The following is a 22,027-nucleotide window of genomic DNA, read 5'->3' as shown; positions in this document are numbered from 1 at the left end:
AGCAAAAAAATATGCTGGCAAAAAATCTTTCCCCTTATACATTTGGGATATCCTGTGGGCCATCAAGGATTGGTTTCTTGGATACCGTTCCCACAGGTGGGTCGTTGGTACCTATGGCATTGGGTTTTGGCCAGTAGCTCACATCCATCCTAAATACTACACCCATATCTGTGTTTGGTTGAAATTTGGAGTTGTAATCAATTGAATTCTATCTCCAATCAGAGAAGAAGGAACTTGGGTTTTTCACAGGTAATCAAGACAGGCACTAATTTGGGCACTTCTCCTCCCTCCCCTTCTTCCCGACTCAGGAAAGTGGGAGTGTCCATGGCATCAGTGCGATGAGTGCAGCAGTGCAGCTGTTTCCTTCTGTGAGTTCTGTCCACATTCATTTTGTAAAGATCATGAAAAGGGGGCCCTGGTTCCCTCCGCACTGGAAGGCCGCCTCTGCTGCTCAGAACACGACCCCATGTCTCCTGTGTCACCAGAATACTGGAGCAAGATAAAATGTAAATGGGAATCACAAGATCATGGAGAAGAAGTAAAAGAATAAATGTGTGGTGTCCCCTCCTTTCTATTTCAGTGAAAAAAGCAAATAGATCATGCATTTAAAAAGAAGAGACTGCTACAGTGCATACAGCCTTTGCCATCGGAACTGCCTTACTAAAGCGAAAGTGGGAAGCCAGTTCATGCAGGCAGAAGCAGTTGGTGGTTTCTGGTTTTGTTTTGTTTGGTTGGTTTAGGGATTCTTTTGTGGAGGGTTAAATTCTCTTGGTCTTTTCTTGCCTTTTATTGTGCTTCAATGCCATTGCAGCTTGAAAAAGAAAAGTTTTTGCTTTTAAAATAAGAACAAAGAGAAAAGAAAGTTTTGCTAATGAGATAAATTTAAAGTCTAAGATGTGTTCCTTGGTTGTATAAAGCAAAAGTAGCCATCATTCCTTTATTTATTTTCATTTTTAGGAATTTCAAGAAGTGTAGTTCAATAGTCTAATCAAGTGTATGTGTGTGTTTTAAGTAGGAATCTGAGAAAGCCCTCTAGGAAAGGGTATGATAAGCTTTATATACCTCTACTAAGCGGTAGGTAGACTCACTTCTCTTTCCCTTCAAAATGCTTTTCACAGGCTTAGAGAAGAGCTCTATGGAAGCAGGAAATCTGGCCTCTTGAAAATAATGCCTCGGTGGATTTTACCTCTGTGGTCTTAAATGAGGTGGGCTTTGTGCTATGGTAACTTTACGTAGAAAGGTATATAGTGTGTTTTTTTGGAGGAAGGAAAAAGAGGAATGTATGTGCTCACTGATTTTTGAAACGTTTTCCATTGACATGGATGGTTTGGGTTTGGATGAAGTGCGTTTCTGTGGATCTGAAGCATAGTTGGAATGGTCACTCCTCTTTTCCTGACACTGATAAAGGCAGCTAAAGGGGGATGAAGGCACAAACCAAAAGTTGGATCATATAAGCACCATTTTCTGTCCAATTTTAATGTGGACCCTGGTCTAAACTGGAGAGAAGTACAGGCATTTTATTTTTTGTCTCTGTTTTCCTCTCCTAATCAAACATTTCTTTTGTCAGCTGACCATTCAGTCATGTTTCCTGGTAAAAACCACACAAGTGAGTTTGAATTGTATTTGAATAGATGTTTTTGGGTGAGTTCCTAATTTGGTGGGTAAAAGTAGTAGGGGCATCCCCACGTTACATATAAATAATTTCTATTATCCAGTACTTTACATTGCTCCCATTGTGGGGAAGAACTGCTTTTACAGGATACATAAGAGCCACACAAACACACTTCATCTTAGGAAGCACTTGGAGAAAATGCCCAAGAAAGTCAGTGTTAGCAAAAATGGTTGACAGTGACGCTTGACTCATAAAGATGCAAGTATACCAAGATGTCTGCTCACGAAACTCACTTGCTTTTAATGCTTAGGAATATATATATTCCAGAATTCCTTGTATGAAATAATTAGTAATGTCAGACATTGTTGTAACACTGTACTAAGTAGAAGTCTAGGGTTAGCTTGAATGAACGTTAACTTTCTCTGTGAATTTTGACTGCTTACAGTTGCTGGTACCTGGTAGCATTTATTTTCCCTTAAGTACCTAGAAACCTTATGAAGGTAGGGAGGGTAGGTGCTCCACCACATTCCTTCAGCGGTATTCTATTTGCTTATCAACTTAAGAGCTCTTCTATGGAAAGAGGGAAAAAAGCTGTTTTGTGCCTCTTTTTTTGTATGTAAATGTGCAATTATACTGGATTTTCTCTTGTAAAAAACAACACTACATTCTTTTACTGAAGCTCCTAAACTGCCATTTGCCTAACTCCAGCAATTAATTCTACGGTGACTCACTGGGCTTCCAATACTTCTGTTGATTAGATATGGTCCCAAAAGAAAGAGCAAACTGGAAAATGCAATCCATGTCACCAAATATAATTGCTACAAGTAACATGAAATACAGCTCACCAAAACACTAAACGTTGCTTTTGAGCAATTATATAGTTGGATGTCCTTTTAAAAAATAATTTAAGAAAAGCTAGGTTTTATCATACTAAAATTTTATTTTGTATATGATGTTTGGTTTTTTAAACTTACTAACAACATAAGGATTTCCTTTAATATTCCAAATACAGTTCTTGTTGAAACAGTATCCAACATGAAATCTTATCTCCTTGCTTTTAGACTTAATGCTATTTACTATCTAATGACTTTTATATGGTAAGCCAGGGTACATCCTATATACTAAGATACCTTAGGTTTCAGTATTTTTATGCAGCTTCTTCATTGTGTCACATTTTATTTTCATATCTGTAACACAGCTCTGCTGAAATTTTTAAAAATTTTTTTTATGATTAATAGGATTGTTTCACCATTTCAGAAGTCAGAGTAGAAAACAAAATAGCTGTTGGGCATGGTGGCTCGTGCCTGTAATCCCAGAACTTTTGGGAGGCCGAGGCGGGCAGATCACAAGGTCAGGAGTTTGAGACCAGCCTGGACAATATGGTGAAACCCCGTCTCTACTAAAAATACAAAAATTAGCTGGCATGGTGGCACAAGCCTGTAATCCCAGCTACTCGGGAGGCTGAGCCAGAAGAATCGCTTGAACCCAGGAGGCAGAGTTTGTAGTAAACCAAGATCAGCCATGCCCCACTGCACTCCAACCTGGGCAACAGAGCAAGACTCTGTCTTAAAAAAAAAAAAAAAAAAAAAAACATAGTTCTGAAGTCTTTGGCCATGAGTGTTCTTTAATGGTCTAAAAAGTGGTTTTAGTCATGCCAGTACCAAGGAGCTCTCCTCACATCTCCGTAGCGTGAATGTTGACCTGTTTGGTATATTTTTAAGTTGCAGATTATAGATGCAGAAAGATAAAATTGTCCTTTATGTGTGCTTGAGTATACATGCACTGCGCCCATGCTACACCAATGAAATAGTCCAAAAGACATATTGCTCACTCATTGTCTAAAGTTGGTATTTGTTAACTTTTAAATCTGTATGTGGTCAAGGTGTAAGTAGTTGGTTTTTATTCTTGTCCAACAATGAAATAACTTAAAGCAGCATGGGCTAATGGTAGATTTTTTAAACATGTTAATTCATTGAAAGAAGTGAACATAAGATTTTTGATAATCAGCCTAAAGCTTCAGAAACTGGATCAGTAAGAGCTAAAGATGAAGTCCTGGGAAACCTTCCCAGGCACTGTGCAGGGGAGGGAGTGGCTGGACCACCACTGCTGCTAGGGAGGAATCAGAAGAGCTGCCCATGGCTGGCTGGGAAGGGCAGGGTGGATGGCCCTTCATTCCTGGAAGGCTGAAGCAGCCAGAGGCAGTGATTCACTTCTTTAATGTCTAATCAGGGACAGAGATAGGAGTGAGGTAGGTTTATTTTCATTTTTGCCACTCTAAATTCTCAAAAATGATCTGCCCTAATCTATAGAACTGGTTGAGTTTGGGAATCATTTAAAATTTGGAATTTTCTGTATGTTCAATTCAGGAACATATCTGAAAACTAAAAAAGCAATGGAGGTGGATGGGCTGCTCCCAGCTCCCTTCTGCCATTTACACAAAATATTTGAAAACATGTCTGTAAATAATGTTTTAGAATTGAGATATTGAGTATCTAATCATGTAAAGGACCCTCAGATAAGACAGGCTGTTGGACAACTTTCCTAGTTCATGAAGTGGAATTTCCTTTTTGAGTAGTTTCTTGCATGGTATATTCCAGTAGGTCAAACCCAGACCTACAGTTTGCAGACAGGCCATCTGTAGAGAATATAATCTCTGGACTGCCCAGGACTTGTTGCTTGTTTTTCATTTCATTTTTAAATACAAAGCTCTTCCTTTAGCATTCAGCTTAAAGTCAAGGTGCTGGCTGCTACATGCCATGTCCTCTAACAGGATAAGAAAACAAGTTACTATGGAGCCCTCACGGCTTGGGAAGCTTACATTTGATGTACTTCCACATGAGATACAAGGACATTGGAAAGTTGCTTTATTTCTGGGCAGTGTAGACTAAAGTTACTTTTCATAAGGCTGAGGCATCCAGCCACCCCCCAATTGTCCAAGTTGGTGCAGACATGAATTGATCAAATGAAACACTTTCCTTTGGCCTAGGGCTACCTAGAATAATTGGTTTTTGGTTATTTGTAAAACAAAAAGTAGAACTTGCTTCCATTTTCAGATGGACTAGGGAGTAGTATAATTAGACAGCTTTGCAATGAAATTAACAAATACTGAAAAGTTGGAAATGTGTATATACTGAAATCTCACCAACTTTTACCTGGAGTGGGGTACCAGGAGAAAGGGGGGTTAAATAGGGTAAGTGGGGGGGATCATAATGTTTACCACAGGTACGACGTAGTCACTTTAACATTGAGACCTCTGCCTCATTGAATTCAGGTTTTTTAAGTACTTGAAACTCTTCAGATTCTCCTTATTTTACAGTTTCTTTTTAAATTTATGAAGTAGAAAGCATTGTTTTGTAAACTGTTCTGAAAATAAATCGCCTAGTCTCTTATCCTCTTTAGTGTGGATTAAAGGCGAAGTTCTGCAAATGGGAGCGTGTTCACAGTAGATAGCTCAGATTGATTGAACACACTTGAGGAAGAGACTCCTGCATGAGATACCAGCATTTTTACGAATATTTCCTATGTATGTTATTTTGTCATTTTGTCACCCTGTCCCCAAGCACATCTTCTTTCCTTTTACTATGTCTATGTAGAGAAAAAAATTAAAAATTGCACTTAATGTCACACTCCCCAAATGTGGGTAATCTGTGTCTTTCAAAAACCATTTCTGTTTTTTGTTTTGTTTTGGTCAGTCCATTGCATAAGTGACAAGTGTGGGTGCTTGTGGCACGTATGTATGAAGGGGGGGATGAGAGTTACCTGTCCTTCAGTAGGCTGTAAAAGTAATTTATGTGTAAGTAAAAAGGGAAAATAGAACAGATGCCAAAGTCCTTTTTTCAGTCCTTAGTTTTCTTATGTGGCATTATTGCATCTGCTAGTTACTGAGAAAGCACCCTCAGCTTTTACTCCTCCCTTCCCTGCCTGCCAACACAGTTGATATGTGCAAATAGCCCTCAAGTATCTGTCAGATTACCTATATAAGGTATTGATAAGGTATTCTTGTCAGTTTAGAAATGGACTGGATAAAACTTTGTTGTCATTATTTTATCTCATTTGTCCTGTTACATACCCTATGTTAAGAAAATTATATTGCCACTAATAAGATGCTAAATGAGTATTACAACTGGCTAGTATCATTTTTTATATACAAGGGTGTGTGTATATTTGGAAATGATGAGAAATTCATTTGTACCCATTTGAGTGATATTGCACAACACACACAGATACCTACAGACTGTTTTCATTTTCTCGTGTTCTTTATGATAATCTTTGTAGATTATTTCTGTACTTTATCTGTAATAAACTTTGTAGATCCTGTGAACCGTTATTTTGCCTAAATCACTTGAGACTTGAGTCTTTAATAACAAAGCATCAATATTCACTAAAGTCAATCTCTTTTGAGTTTCTGTGACTTGGCTAGATGCTCTTGACACTAAGGGATTAGTGTTAATTTTCCCTGGGGTGTTCCACTAGGGCATTACTGTATAATGACTTGATGTTGCCACATAGACTTCAAGATATATGATATTTTGAGGATTTTGTTGATTGGCCTATGTTTTATTGCATAGTGTGAAATGTGTAAAGCTTGGTTAACCTGTATATAGATAGCTTATTGTTGACTAGTTACAGTGTATTTAGGATTGCCTGTAATATTTAAGCTTCTTACTGATGTGTGTGCTGGTAGGAACATATAATTTTTGTACATTATATTTACTGAGATGTTGCCTTTTTTATTTTACAAATACTTTGGAATTCCAATGTGTTTTTTTTTTTTCCTTCCATGAGGATTAATTTGGAAAGGTTTTTAATGACATTCCACTGATTTCGGATTTTGCTTGAGATTGACTTCAATAAATTGTCCTGTATGTTCCAAATTAAATGTGGGCTTGTTCTTTGCCAGATAGTTTTGCTACAACTCACGGGACAGGAGGCCATCCTGGGTGGGAAGAGTAAATGACACAATCTAGCCAACCTCACTCAGTCAGTATAGCTTCCTGCAGAATGCCGCTGTGTTGCTAAGGAACGAGGCTGTAGGGTTTTACATTTAGAGGCGAAAGCCCGGGGGAAGGCTGCTCCCCGCGGTGGTGTGGAGAGGAGCTGCTCATCATGGCTGCAACTGGAACGCTGGCTCCCTGCTGAATGCACTGGAGGGCAGGTCCGTTGGCCTTACGTCCCCTTTGCCAGCCGATGCCCACTGCACAGCCGCCAGTCCGGCTTCCTGGGAGCCGCCAGAGCGCGGGCGGCCGGGAAAAGGGGGTGGTGCGTGGTTCCCCGCCCGGTCCTCCCCGCGGAGGCGGCCACGCCAGCGCGACGTCGTCAGGGTCTCGCGGCCGGATGGGGAAGGCGGCAGCGGCCTTTGGGGCCGAAGTGGGGGTGCGGCTCGCGCTGTTTTCGGCCTTCCTGTAAGATCCGCAGCCGGGCCCGAGCAGCCCCGCTTCCCAGGCGGGCAGGCGGCAGAGGGCGGTGGGCCGGACAGCGGAAGGGAAACCAGACGACCTGCTCTGCGCTTCTTTGTTCTCTAGGGTGACGGAGCTGCTCCCCCCGTTCCAGAGGCTTATCCAGCCGGAGGAGATGTGGCTTTATCGGAACCCCTACGTGGAGGCGGAGTATTTCCCCACCAAGCCGATGTTTGTGCGTGGACAAAAATCGACCCTCCTCCCTCCCCGTGACCGGGCTTCCCACGGGCACATGTCCTTTATCCACCCCGAGGCGGCCTGTGTAGCGACCCACTGCCCCCTCCGCTGCTGTGCGCCGGGTTCCGCCTCAGCCTGAGGTACCGGGCCGAGCACCACGGGCACTGCACTGGTGGTGCTGCCTGGCGCCCAGCTACCCCCCAGAGGAAGCATACTCAGAGACCTTGTGTTAGCACTAGTGAGTCCTGCTGTGTCATGTCCATCCCTTTTCCCTGTAGGAGCTGCTTTAAACACGAGTGTGGCTTTTTTTGGATTTTTTTAACCTCTGACATTCCAATTCAGGTTATTGCATTTCTCTCTCCACTGTCTCTGATCTTCCTGGCCAAATTTCTCAAGAAGGCAGACACAAGAGACAGCAGACAAGCCTGCCTGGGTGAGCACCAGCCCTTTGCAGCCGGTTTCTTCGTGCTAGAAACCTAAGAAGTCTTTGTGGGGTTCAGCCACCGGAAGCCTGTGTGGAGACCACACAGTTCTGAATTCCTAAAGGAACTCTATCCCCGCAGGAGAAGCAAATAGCACTGCAGGGACTTGGCTACGCAGGCTACACCGCAGGCATCCCTGTGCCTAATGCACTGGGTTATTTGTACCTCAGAAATGTCTTTGGCCTAGTATAGAAGTTCTCCGCTACAACAGAGTGATCACTGAGGACCATAATTAATTTTGTGCCCAGGCCTGGATTCTGTCCATCTCAGAAACAGCATGGCTGCTCGCTCAATGAGGCCATGACCATGCCTTTCTTCCTAGACAGACCCCACTAACTAGTTGCTTTGCTTTGCAGCAGCCAGCCTTGCCCTGGCTCTGAATGGCGTCTTTACCAACACAATAAAACTGATCGTAGGGAGGTAAGTGACAAGAGCCAACCACCCCAGCATCTGCCTCAGCCGTTACCCACCAGGACAGAGAGGTAATGGTGTCCACCACAAGTCTGTCTTTATCCTTTTCCCCTTTATCTTCACTCTGCTTTCTTTTCTCATTCAATGCTTACTCCCTTCCCAGTACCTCAGTCCTCGAGGTGACACTTGGGCTCTTTTCTGCCCTGAACAGCATTTCCCAACAGCCACAGCAGAGTGGGTCAGTGACCTCTTGAGCATCTCCTGAAGCTGCAGTGTCATTGGCTGTTTGCCCTAAAAAGTAATCATGGGCTGGAGTGGGGCTTATTCTCCTGACTTAACTGCTGACCTTGGAAGCAAGGCTTTTCTCTCAGCGGTGACTATACTAATCCAGTTACCTTATTTTGGCTGGGGCATTATTTGACCAGTAATTCACAGGATTATTAATGTCTGCTACAACTGAAAAATAATTTCTGGAGTTAGTGATTTACATTCCAACCATGCTTCTTTCTTCCAGGCCACGCCCAGATTTCTTCTACCGCTGCTTCCCTGATGGGCTAGCCCATTCTGACTTGATGTGTACAGGGGATAAGGACGTGGTGAATGAGGGCCGAAAGAGCTTCCCTAGTGGACATTCTTCCTGTATGACCATCATATGCACTCTACCCCTATGCTTGTTTTCACGTCACTGAATTTAACTTAGAACGTTAGTAGGGATTGGAAAATCTGACTACTCTTGTTGTTTCTAGAATTTGGAAAATCTCCCTTCTTTAGTAACTCCACAGTTTAACATAAAGTCTGAGCCTTGACTATTATAAATGAGGAAACTAAGGCATCAACAAGTTAATTCAGATAGCCAGTATTCCAAAAACTATTCTCAGATAAAACATTAACTTCGGCACACTGAATCCTTTATTTTTCTTTTTGTTTCCTTTTCCTTCACAATGATTTACACTAGACATATACACAAAAAAGGATTAAAACATGCTCATGGCCAGACGTAGTGGCTCAGGCCTGTAATCCCAGCAATTGGGAGGCCAAGGCATGCAGATCACTTGAGGCCAGGAGTTCAAGACCAGCCTGGCCAACATGGTGAAATTCTGTCTCTACTAAAAGTATAAAAATTAGGCCGGGCACAGTGACTCATGCCTGTAATCCCAGCACTTTGGGAGGCTGAGGCGGGTGGATCATGAGGTCAGGAGATCAAGACCATCCTGGATAACACAGTGAAACCTCATCTCTACTAAAAACAAAAAATTAGGCTTGGTGGTGGGCACCTGTAGTCCCAGCTACTCAGGAGGCTGAGGCAGGAGAATCGCTTGAGCCCAGATGATGGAGGATGCAGTGAGCTGAGATGGTTCTACTGCACTGCAACCTGGGTGACAGAGCAAGACTCTGTCTCTAAAAATAAAAATATGCTCATGCTCCCTAGCCTCCTATGTGGAGATGAATGAGGTAGCTTCCTTTAAAAGATACACACTTAAAAGTTTTTCTTATTCTAGTTGCATTTGCTGGTCTGGCCTTTGCTTCCTTCTACCTGGCAGGGAAGTTACACTGCTTCACACCACAAGGCCGTGGGAAATCTTGGAGGTTCTGTGCCTTTCTGTCACCTCTACTTTTTGCAGCTGTGATTGCACTGTCCCGCACCTGTGACTACAAGCATCACTGGCAAGGTAAGCAAAGCATTCATGCCATGGAAGCGTGCATATTTCATTCATTTTATTCCCAGAACCTAGCACAGAGGAGATGCTTACTAAATGTCTGCTGAATAAACAAATTAATGAGTATGGAATGGTCTGGGTTCTGTACTAAGAATATGCTTTCAAAATTGTAGGAAGAATGAGAAAAAAAGTTTACCAAAGATAAATGTCCTAATTTTTCCATTATTTGAAGCACTGTAAGTTCAAGTTGAACTGAATCTATAGGAAATTTAAAACCTCAAGGTTCAGTTTACTCTCTTAAAAATCAGGTTCGCTGGGCGCAGTAATTCATGCCTGTAATCCTAGCACTTTGGGAGGCCGAGTTGGGTAGATCAGCTGAGGTCGGGAGTTTGAGACCAGCCTGAGCAACATAGTGAAACTCCATCTCTACTGAAAATACAAAATTAGCCAGCATGGTGGTACGTGCCTGTAATCCCAGCTACTTGGGAGGCTGAGGCTGGAGAATAGCTTGAACCTGGAGGTGGAGGTTGCAGGATGAGCCAAGATCACACCAATGCACTCCAGCCTGGGCAAAAAGAGTGAAACTCTGTCTCAAAAAAAAAAAAATCAGGTTCATTGTCAAAGGACGTTTGTTCAGAAACAAGTAAAATTCAAGAAAACATATAATTAAACAAATTTAAGCTGAATACTATAGTAAGTAAAATATCCAATTTATAGAATACCTGGCTGGATGTGGTGGCTCACACCTGTAATTCCAGCACTTTGGGAGGCCCAGGCAGGAAGATCACCTGAAGTCAGGAGTTCAAGACCAGCCTGGCCAACAGAGTAAAATCCCATCTCTACTAAAAATACATTAGTTGAGGCCAGGTGCAGTGGCTCATGCCTGTAATCCCAGCACTCTGGGAGGCCAAGGTGGGTGGATCACCTGAGGTCAGGAGTTCAAGACCAGCCTGACCAACAGAGTGAAACCCTATCTCTACTAAAAATACAAAATTAGCTAGGCGTGTTGGCACATGTCTATAATTCAAGCTACTTAGGAGGCTGAGGCAGAAGAATCACTTGAACCTGGGAAGTGGAGGTTGCAGTGAGCTGAGATCACGCCACTGCACTCCAGTCTGGGCAATAAGAGCAAAACTCTGTCTCAAAAATAAATAAATAAAAATACAAATAGAAAAATCAGCCAGACATGGTGGCACATGCCTGTAGTCCCAGCTACTCAGGAGGCTGAGGCAGAAGAATCCCTTGAACCTGAGAGGTGGAGGTTGCAGTGAGCTGAGATCATGCCACTGTACTCCAGCCCAAATGACTGAGACCGTACCTTTAAAAAATATATGTATATAGAATACCTTCAAAGCCACAATTCCAAAAAAACATTGATAGTATTGCCCACAGATCTTCAGGAACCATATTTTAAATAAACTAGTTTTTTTGCAAAGAGAAGCAACTCTTTTTTTTTTTTTTTTTTTTTTTGAGACAGAGTTTCGTTCGTTACCCAGGCTGGAATGCCATGGCGCTATCTCGGCTCACCGCAACCTCCGCCTCCTGGGTTTAGGCAATTCTCCTGTCTCAGCATCCTGAGTAGCTGGGATTACAGGCACGCGCCACCATGCCCAGCTAATTTTTTGTATTTGTAGTAGAGACGGGGTTTCACCATGTTGACCAGGATGGTCTCGATCTCTTGACCTCGTGATCCACCCGCCTCGGCCTCCCAAAGTGCTGGGATTACAGGCGTGAGCCACTGCGCCCAGCAAGAAGCAACTCTTAAAAAGACTGTATTCTTTCCTCTAGGACCCTTTAAATGGTGAAGATGGGTAGATGAATAGCATTAAGTGGACTTTTATTATTCTGAGTTAAAAAAAATTATAATTTAATACGCTCTGAACAAGCTTATTGTATTTTCTTAAGATTTTGAAGGGCCAGGTGCCATGGCTCACATCTGTAATCCCAGCACTTTGGGAGGCCAAGGCAGGTAGATCACAAGGTCAAGAGATCGAGACCAACCTGGCCAACATGGTGAAACCCCATCTCTACTAAAAATACAAAAATTAGCTGGGTGTCGTGGCTCGTACCTGTAGTCCCAGCTACTTGGAAGCGTGAGGTAGGAGAATCACTTGAACCCAGAAAGCAGAGGTTGCAGTGAGCTGAGATCACACCACTGCACACCAGCCTGATGAAAGAGAGAAACTCCGTCTTAAAAAAAAAAAAAAAAAGATGTGTTTTCATTTGGTGTTCAGAGAGCAACCTGACAATGATAATCCTGTAACTATGATAAAATTGAGAAAGCCTAACGAAACCATAAATCTGTAATTGAGACTTTAGCCCCATAGTAAAGTATCCTGGAGGGACAGGTCCTCTATGCTATACACTAAAAGGATTTAAGAGCCTAATATTAAGAGAAGACCTTGTTTCTCCTCTCTTCAGATGTACTCGTTGGCTCCATGATTGGAATGACATTTGCCTATGTCTGCTACCGGCAGTATTATCCTCCTCTGACTGATGCAGAATGCCATAAACCATTTCAGGACAAACTTGCACTTTCTACTGCACTGAAGCAGCCTGGGGATTCTTATTGTTTTGATATCTAAAAATTGAATCTGGCCGGGCACAGTGACTCACGCCTATAATCCCAGCACTTCTTTGGGAGGCCTAGAAGGATGGATCACCTGAGGTCAGGAGTTCGGGACCAGCCTGGCCAACATGATGAAACCATGTCTCTACTAAAAGTACAAAAATTACCCAGGAGTGGTGGTACACCTGTAACTCCCAGCTACTTGAGAGGCTGAGGTGGGAGATTTGCATGAACCTGGGAGGCAGAGGCTGCAGTGAGCCGCACTACACTCCAGCCTAGGCAACAGAGTGACCCCATCTCAAAAAAAAAAAAATGAATTTACCTCCATGAAGAACAGGTGAACTAGCCCTCCAAACTGGACGATGCACAAGACAAAAAATTATGGCCTTTTTTTCCCCTTCCAAGGTACAAGTGAGGACATAAGCCACACTATATTCTGCCTTCAAATGATTACGCACTTTTGCCCCTGCTCACACAGCTCTAGGAGTCACAGCTCTTGTCAACTACTATATGCCACATATTCTAGTAAAGGGATATTTCTTTTTTTTTGAGTTGGAGTTTCACTTGTTAACCAGGCTGGAGTACAATGGTGCGATCTCGGCTCACCGCAACCTCCGCCTCCTGAGTTCAAGCAATTCTCCTGCCTCAACCTCCCGAGTAGCTGGGATTACAGGCGCACGCCACCATGCCCGGCTAATTTTTGTATTTTTAGTAGAGACGGGGTTTCACCTTGTTGACCAGAATGGTCTTGATCTCTTGACCTCGTGATCCACCCGCCTCGGCCTCCCAAAGTGCTGGGATTATAGGCGTGAGTTACCACGCCCAGCCAGTAAAGGGATATTTCAAAGGTATCTAACAGCTTATGAATCTGGTCTATCAGATTGATATCCAAAGATCTACATAGTTTTAAATTTAATTTCCATTTTGTAAAGCTCAAAATCTTAAAATCTAAGGCATGACCAACTAAATTACTTTGATTCTGTTTATCTTCTCTGATGACAATTCCATCAAGCGTTAAATAGGAAAATGTCAAATCTGGGGTAATTTATCACTTCTGTGTGTATCTTGTTGGAGTCCAGCCATCTGGTACTGCTGCACATTTTGAACACCATGGGCATAAACAGTGTGTTGAATTATGAAGTAAACACCATGATAAAGAAGAAAATGGTCAGGAGTATGGTTTCAGTACTAACAGATGATTGTTTCTACCTCATTTGACCATAACTGTGCTCATGAGCTTCTCTCCTTCCATTCATAAATGAAGATGTGCTCAAATGCACCAACACTGCCAAGTGACAAAGAAAAGAAAAATTAAGGCCAGGCGTGGTGGCTCATGCCTGTGATCCCAGCACTTTGGGAGGCCGAGGCGGGTGGATCACGAGGTCAAGAGATCAAGACCATCCTGGTCAACATGGTGAAACCCCGTCTCTACTATAAATACAAAAAATTAGCTGGGCATGGTGATACGTGCCTGTAATCCCAGCTACTCAGGAGCCTGAGGCAGGAGAATTGCCTGAACCCAGGAGGCAGAGGTTGCGGTGAGCCAAGATCACACCATTGCACTCCAGCCTGGGTAACAAGAGTGAAACTCCATCTCAAAAAAAAGAAAAGAAGAATTACAGACATCACCACCTGAAGGACAGATGAATTTTTTTCTGCCTCTTCTTCACAATGGGATATAAGGAACAATTACAGTGTGTCATCAGAACTGATGCCTACAGCTCTCTTTATCATGATTATACTTTAAATATGACCTTGTCTTTTATCTGTATCTTCCTATATTTTCAATATATCTTTTTCCTTCAGTAAACCTGATATTCAAATAAAATGGTAAATTTGTGCTTTTTTTAATATTTAAAGTACCATTAAGGGGCTGGAACTTTAATAAAGCAAAATACTGAATTCCCCATCCACCATAAGTGATTCAAATGCTGTTACCTATGGTACTGGCTAATATTTATAAATACCAAAGAAAAGTATCCATATTTATCTTATAATTGCCATGCTTTAACTTCTGAACTACATCTGCCTATGACAATGAAAACACTAATCAAGGGGAAAGAACTTACATGTTAGTTCTTTGTCTAAAACTTTATTTTTTTTGTTTTAGTAATACATAAAGAAGGAAATCGTTGATTTTTCTATATTGATTTTCTTTACTTTGTGACAGATGAGTCCAGGTAAAAGTAGGCAACTAGTCAATATGGTTTGATTTCGGTATTTACTAAAGTTTTAAATATAATCACATAAAAAAACAAACATTTCAAAAGTGAAAAATATTAAAAATCTAATCAGTGCTATTAATCTTTCCATGCAAACAATCTCTTTTGCTGAGATAAGTGATACTAATTCTGCAGCTGGGAATATGTACAAAATGATGCTGTACCAGAGTTTAAAAATAGGCTTGGTCTACAGATTGCACATGATACAAAGGAAAGCAGTGCAAATAATATATGACTAAATACAGGATTTCAATCAAGCTTATTATCCTGGGAATATACAGATATAATACCATGAATAGACAAGATATAAAGCTCTTTCACAGTTACCCACCCTCTCACCACTAGGAAAGAAACATTTCTTAATACAAAGAGTGGTTTATCTGGCTATCCAGGGCTATGTTTTCCATCTTTGGTTACAGGGACTCACTCTTGCTTGTCCTTTGGTTTACTCTTAAATAGCACCTATTCTGCCAATAGGAAGAGAAAACATAAATTTGAAGACTGCAACTTGGCAAAAGCTTCCCCTTAATATACAGTGAATGCTTCTTAATTCTCAATAACTCAGAGTTTATATACTTTTTAAAAAATAAAGTATTCCATAAATCCGAAACTTAGTGGCCTACTTAGTATTAGGCCATAAGCACATGATAAGGAAAGGCCTGACATACACCCCAACCTTACCTCTACAATCTCCACAGCAATAGTAATTACCCTTCATTTTCCATTTTTCTCCAGAAAAGGAATAAAGACCACTGCTGTCTAAGGAATGGCTTCAATAAATATTAAATGCAGTGGCTTCAGATACCATAACATTTACAAAAAATTTTATAAACAATAAACCACAGCTGACCTGCCTTTGCCACTCTATAAACAGAGGCCTGTGGAATCTGAGAGCAAGTATAAAGGACTGTCATAAAGATAACTGCAAAGACAATGACAAACTCTGACCAGTGAAAAAGAAAAATCTACAGCAAAGTAGTGAAAAGATGCCTTGACAAAATTAGTGTGCAGTCACTTATGTTCTTAGAAGTAAACCCCACTTCCTATGTTCCAGACTTAGCTGACACTGACTCTGCAATAGCTATTTCTTGGACCCTACAGGCATAAGTTTTTCTTTCAGAATAAGTTAAACATTTCCCCCTAGCCAAACCTACCTGCTCAACCAATGCTGCCCATGCCAAGAGCCTTTTATTTTTATTTTTATTTATTTATTTATTTATTTTTAAAGAGACGGGGTTTCACTGTTGGTCAGGCTGGTCTCGAACCCCTGACGTTGTGATCCACCCACCTCGGCCTCCCAAAGTACTGGGATTACAGACATGAGCCACCACACCTGGCCTTGCCAAGAGCCTTTTATATATGCTTTGTGGATTATGGATACCCAAAAAGGAAAGAGGATACACAATACCACCTTTGCCCAAGTAGAAATGGCAAGTAGGGCCAGACGCGGTGGCTCACACCTGTAATCCCAGCACTTTGGGAGGCCAAGGCAGGTGGATAACCTGAGGTTGAGATCAGCCTGACCAACATGGAGAAACCCCGTCTCTACTAAAAATACAAAAAATTAGCTGGGCGTGGTGGTGCATGCCTGTAATCCCAGCTACTCGGAAGGCTAAGGCAGAAGAATCGCTTGAACCTGGGAGGCGGAGGTTGCAGTGAGCCGAGATCGCGCCATTGCACTCCAGCCTGGGCAACAAGAACAAAACTCCGTCTCAAAAATAAAAAAAAAAAGAAAGGGCAGGTGACAAATTGTTTCACCATAAAGGCAACACTGAGAGATTTATTTAGAACCTAAGCAGCCTGTAAAGGCTACATAATTTCAGGTTCATCAGCTTTTATAACTACTCTCAACATAACAATAGAAGCTATTATCAAATTACTTCTATCAAATATAAAAGGGAGGCCTACAATATATAACATCTTTGCTTTATAAAGATGCACTTAACATGAACTTGTCAACTTTAGACTCAAAGCAGCTCAAACAATTGCAAAAACAATGAACATCAGTAATTTCTAGCAATAAGTGTGTCAGTCAGTTCTGAGAGTAAACAATTCCTTAAAGCTACATCCTAGTCCTCCTTCATACAGTACACATAGGAAAGAAATGCTAGTTCAAAAATAAATCACTCAAAAGCCATTTTCCATATCGACTGAGACTTAGCCTTCAGTTCAAGACAAACAAGAGATGAGAGTACTCTAAAATGCCTTCTAAATCTCAAGAATCTGTTTCCAAACTAGAACATTTTCTAAAGATAAGCAATAGATTCCTTTAAAAAATGTCTACTTCACTCAAAACAAATCAAACCCAAAATAGGCTTTACATCAAGAACTAATCAATAAACTGTGGCACCTAATAAACTACCATCAAAGAATTAAAGATACAAACCACCCCCAGCTATAAAGAAAAGATGGCAAGTGTTTATATGAAGCCAATGGTTAAAAGTAGCAGGGTATTCCTTTTGCTTTTCCATTCATTTCCAAAGAAGAAGATTATCTTCCAAAGACCCCAGTGGTGAGTAAGTGGCAGGCAACATGCAGGAAATGACGCAGCTGAGGAGGGGAAAATTGCAGCAACAAACAGGTGGATTTTCTGGGGAAGGATCCCTCAATGTCCATCTAGGGAAGAGAGTGGGAGAAGAGCTGCAGTCACAACTGGAAGGCAACCACAGAGAATGCCAGAGTCAAATATACAGACTGTATAGTTTAACATCTAAAAAGCTGAGTAATTTATATCTCAGATGGGCAGTTTGTAATTAAAATCATAACTGTTGCCATGGTAATTCTTAATCAGAACCATTAAGATTCTGAGTTTAGATACTAAAAAATGACAGGTGTCATTGGACAAAATCTCTAGGAAAACAGACTTTTTCCCCCCATGAATTTCTACGAGTCCTTCTAAAAATGAATAGCAGCCTAGATCCTGGTGATAGGTAACAGTATATTTATAAACAGCCTGAGGCTCTATAGTTCGTTATAATCTGTTAACATGTAAGAATTACACTGCATACATGACATTTTAAAACTTACATTAAGCAGCCATAGATGGGTGACTTTTACTGTAAAGGCTGATCAAGGAAGATACCCTGGGTTTGGTAGATCTCTTTGAGGACCAGCAATACTGTATCTTCAGACTCCCTATAAAGAAAAAATTATATTGAGAAAAGGAACTAACATTTGTGCCAAATGTTTTACATATATTATTTAATCCATACAGCCATTTTGCAAGTTTTTTACTTCTCCAAAGAAATGAGATACCGAGGTAACGTAATTGGCAGTGGTTTGGAAGGTGACCTGGCAAAGAACTCTAGCATTAAGTCTAGTATTATAAAAAAACTAGTAAGAGAGGCTGGGTACAGTGGCTCATGCCTGTAATCCTAGCAATCTGGGAGGCTGAGGTGGGCAAATCACTAAAGGTCAGGAGTTTGAGCTAGCCTGGCCAACATGGTGAAACCTGTTTCCACTAAAAATACAAAAACTAGGGCCAGGCACGGTGGCTCACGATTGTAATCTCAGCACTTTGGGAGACCAAGGTGGGTGGATCACGAGGTCAGGAGTTCGAGAACAGTCTAGCCAGTATGGTGAAACCCCACCCCTACTAAAAATACAAAAATTAGCCAGGCATGGTGGTATGTAGGCCCAGCTATTCGGGAGGCAGAGGGGTGTAGTGAGCGAAGATCATGCCATTTCACTCCAGCCTGGGCAAGAGGGCAAAACTCCATCTCAAAAAAAAAAAAAAGAAAAAAAATAGCCAGGTGTGGTGGCAAGAGGTGAAGGTTGCAGTGAGCCAAGACTGCACCACCGCATTCCAGCCTGGGTGACAGAGTGAGACTCCATCTGAAAAAAAAAAAAAAAAAAAGCCAGAAAGTAACCAAGAACTATTCTTTTTCCACAGAAATAATTCTAGAGATACTACTGAAGAGTTATCCAGTTGGTCACCTTAATTTTTAAAATATTATGCACTTTTTGGAAAAGGTAATACAATCAATCATATTGTTCCAAATTCCAAAAACGTAAGAAAGAAATGAAGTCTCCCTCCCACCTTTGTTCCTGAACCACCACCAGTTCATCATCTGACAATCAATGTTATCAATTTCTCATGCATTTTCCAGGTTATTTTATGTATGCACAATTTCTTATATCTACAGTTTTAACAAAATTTGATTACCAAAGATAACATTCATGAGGGACTGTCTTAAGGATATAAGGCTCTAACATTCTTCTAAATCTGTGGTTCAACATTTATTGAGTCATGCATCCTTTTGAGAATCTAATGAAATTATGGATTTCTCCCCAGAAAGAATCACAATGTAACCACAACTATAAACCTATATTTCACTAGATTCATATACATCCCCCATCTCCCACAGACTCCATATACACCGACCCCAGCTTAAGAGATTCCTATATCAACAAGTGGGAATTAGCTCTATCAGATATTAAAATGGTACATAAATAAGCAGATGAATAAATAATAAAAGCTGAGAAACAGTCCCAATTATGAATAGAAACTTAATTAAGTTGCCAGGCACAGTGGCTCACACCTATAATCCTAGCACTCTGGGAGTCAAGGCAGGCAGATCACCTGAGGTCAGGAGTTCGAGACCAGCCTGGCCAACACAGTGAGACTCTATCTCTACTAAAAATACAAAAAATAGCTGGGCATGATGGCACACACCTATACTCCCAGCTACTCAAGAAGCTGAGGCAGAAGAATCACTTGAACCCAGGAAGAGGAGGTTGCAGTGAGCCTCGATCGTACTACTGCACTTCAGCCTGGGCAACAGAGTGAGACTCTGTCTCAAAAACAAAAAAAAAGAATTTAATTAAGTTATAACCTCAAATCTATTAATAGTGTTGAGACATGAAGGACCTGAATCTGTATCAAAGATTTATAGGTAAAAATGAGATGATAGGCCGGGCGCGGTGGCTCAAGCCTGTAATCCCAGCACTTTGGGAGGCAGAGACGGGTGGATCATGAGGTCAAGAGATCGAGACCATCCTGGTCAACATGGTGAAACCCCGTCTCTACTAAAAATACAAAAAATTAGCTGGGCAAGGTGGCGCATGCCTGTAATCCCAGCTACTCGGGAGGCTGAGACAGGAGAATTGCCTGAACCCAGGAGGCGGAGGTTGCGGTGAGCCGAGATCGCGCCATTGCACTCCAGCCTGGGTAACAAGAGCGAAACTCCATCTCAAAAAAAAAAAAAGAAATGAGATGATAAAATATTAGAATAGCCAGGCATGGTGTTGTATACCTGCAGTCTCAGCTACTCAGGAGGCCAATGTAAGAGGATTGCTTGAGCCCAGGAATTCAAGGGTCTAGGGCACTAAGATTATGCCTCTGAAAAGCCACTGCATTCCAGCCTAGGCAATATGGCAAAATCCTGCTTCTAAAATATATATATATATATGAATATATATACTTATATAAGTATTCTTTTATATACATATATATGTGTATGTATATATAAGTATATATATTCTTATATATGTATGTATATAAAAGAATACAGGCCAGGTGTGGTGGCTCACACCTATAATCCCAGCACTTTAGGAGGGCAAAGTCAGGTGTTCGACACCAGTCTGACCAACATGGAGAAACCCTGTCTCTACTAAAAATACAAAATTATCCAGGCATGGTGGCACATGCCTGTAATCCCAGCTACTCAGGAGGCTGAGGCAGAAAAATCGCCTGAACCCAAGAGACAGAGGTTGCAATGAGCCAAGATTACACCACTGCACTCCAGCCTAGGCAACAAGAATGAAACTCCGTCACCAAAATATACTGTGATGCCGGGTGCAGTGGCTCACACCTATAATCCCAGCATTTGGGAGGCCGAGACGGGTGGATCACTTGAGGTCAGGAGTTTGAGACCAGCCTGACCAACATGGTGATACCTTGTCTCTACTAAAAAGACAAAATTAGCCAGGTGTAGTGATGCACACCTGTAATCTCAGCTACTTGGGACGCTGAGGCAGGATAATCATTTGAACCCAGGAGGCAGAGGTTGCAGTGAGCCGAGATCACACCATTGCATTCCAGTCTAGGCAACAAGAGCAAAACTCCAACTCAAAAAAAAAAAAAAAGAAAGAAAGAAAGAAAATACTGTGTAAGAAATTTTTTTGGAAAGTAAGGAAGATCTAAGTATGACACAAATTCCAGAAACCAAAAAGCAAATGTCAAGAAATTTGATTACATAAAAATAAAAAATTTGACTCGCTGCAGTGGCTCATGCCTGCAATCCCAGCACTTTGGGAGGAAGGAGCGGGCGGATCACCTGAGGTCAGGAGTTTGAGACCAGTCTGACCAACATGGTGAAACCCTGTCTTTACTAAAAATATAAAAATTACAAAAAATAATAATAAATAAATAATAAAAATATAAAAATTAGCTGGGCATGGTGGTACATGCCTATAATCCTAGCTACTCAGGAAGCTGAGGCAGAGGAATCGCTTGAACCCTGGAGGCGAGGTTGCAGTGAGCCAAGATTCTGTCATTCCACTCCAGCCTGGGTGATGAACTAAGACTCCATCTCAAAAATAAAAATAAATAAAAATTTTTTACTCACCAAAAACCAACATAAGCAATATCAAAAGACAAAATGGGGAAAAGTTATCTGTAACTCATATTACAGACTATCAATACAAAAAAAGTCAACATTTCAATATAAAGGGGAGTAAGGAGTATAGATAACTCCCAGAAAAGGAAATAAAAATAGCCCTTAGTAAATGTTAAGATGTTCAACCTATTCTTAATAGGAATTTTAAAATGCACTGTGTGGTGGGCTACTGTGGCTCACACTTATAATCCCAGCACTTTGGGAGGCCAAAGTGGGAGAAACACTGGAGGCCATGAGTCTGAGAACAGCCTGTGCAACATAGCAAGACCTCATCTCCAATTTAAAAATTACAAAAGAAAAGTAAAACTGTAACTGTGCACAGTACATATAATGAAAACTATAAAACACTGCTGAGAGAACTTAGAGACCACCTACATAAACTGAAAAATACCATGTTCATGGACCAGAAGATTCAATATTATTAAAATGTTGATTCTCTAGAAATAAAATGCAATCTACGTTCATTTATAGATAAAATTGATCTTGATAAAGAGCAACCACAAAGTCGCAGCAAACATCTTCGTAGAAATTAAGAAGCTGATTCTAAACCATATGTGGAAATACAACAGACCTACAATAGCCAAAATAACTTTGAATAAGAACAAAATTGGGAGTCTCGTGCTACCTGATTTTGAGACTTATAAAACTACCTTAAGTGTTTTCCTGGCATCAAGACAAAGAGATGCCAGGATGTCAAATAGTCCAGAATAAAGTCCAGAAACAGAAACACATATATAAGGTCAATTGATTTTTACCATGGTATCAAGGCAATTCAATAGTTACTTCATCTGGATAAACATTTCAACAAATGCTGCTAGAA

At 41.2% G+C, this 22,027-nt stretch overlaps 3 protein-coding genes across 28 annotated transcripts in view; 2 read left to right on the top strand and 1 right to left on the bottom strand.

Annotated features, from left to right (window-relative positions):
- Positions 1-6,491, top strand: part of NSD3 (nuclear receptor binding SET domain protein 3) — a 123,348-nt gene extending 116,857 nt beyond the window's left edge. For all 9 annotated transcript variants that reach the window (XM_017963779.4, XM_078347482.1, XM_017963781.4 and 6 more), the window contains one exon: positions 309-6,491. In XM_017963779.4, the coding sequence (XP_017819268.1) occupies positions 309-550 (242 nt within the window). In that variant the 3' untranslated portion in view covers positions 551-6,491. The remainder of the gene's footprint in view (positions 1-308) is intronic.
- Positions 6,492-6,692: 201 nt separating this feature from the next.
- Positions 6,693-14,193, top strand: PLPP5 (phospholipid phosphatase 5). Of its 14 annotated transcripts, none has more exons than XM_035270297.3 (7): positions 6,693-6,767; positions 7,135-7,243; positions 7,588-7,678; positions 8,084-8,147; positions 8,653-8,777; positions 9,638-9,808; positions 12,218-14,193. In XM_035270297.3, exons 2-7 carry the CDS (start codon positions 7,184-7,186, stop codon positions 12,379-12,381), a joined length of 675 nt encoding a protein of 224 aa, XP_035126188.1. In that variant the 5' UTR covers positions 6,693-6,767; positions 7,135-7,183; the 3' UTR covers positions 12,382-14,193. The 14 variants fall into 14 exon arrangements, with proteins under 14 accessions (XP_035126188.1, XP_035126192.1, XP_035126196.1 ...); XM_035270301.3 differs by having other exon boundaries at positions 8,084-8,209; XM_078347520.1 differs by lacking the exon at positions 6,693-6,767 and adding an exon at positions 6,925-7,014 and having other exon boundaries at positions 8,087-8,147; positions 13,630-14,193.
- The window catches only part of DDHD2 (DDHD domain containing 2), a 36,784-nt gene continuing 24,594 nt past the window's right edge, over positions 9,838-22,027 (bottom strand). For 2 of the 5 annotated variants that reach the window (XM_008979333.5, XM_078347507.1), the window contains 2 exons: positions 17,615-17,722; positions 14,438-17,239 (listed from right to left, as the gene is read on the bottom strand). In XM_008979333.5, the coding sequence (XP_008977581.1) occupies positions 17,641-17,722 (82 nt within the window). In that variant the 3' untranslated portion in view covers positions 14,438-17,239; positions 17,615-17,640. Of the gene's footprint in view, positions 10,383-14,437; positions 17,240-17,614; positions 17,723-22,027 lie in introns of those variants that run through there. The other 3 variants (XM_008979331.5, XM_078347506.1, XM_078347505.1) reach the window with 2 other exon arrangements.

This window comes from Callithrix jacchus, chromosome 13, assembly GCF_049354715.1.
Source record: "Callithrix jacchus isolate 240 chromosome 13, calJac240_pri, whole genome shotgun sequence".
NCBI lineage: Eukaryota > Metazoa > Chordata > Mammalia > Primates > Cebidae > Callithrix > Callithrix jacchus.
The sequence above is the reverse complement of the archived record's forward strand: the minus strand, read 5'-3'. Positions and strand labels throughout refer to the sequence as shown.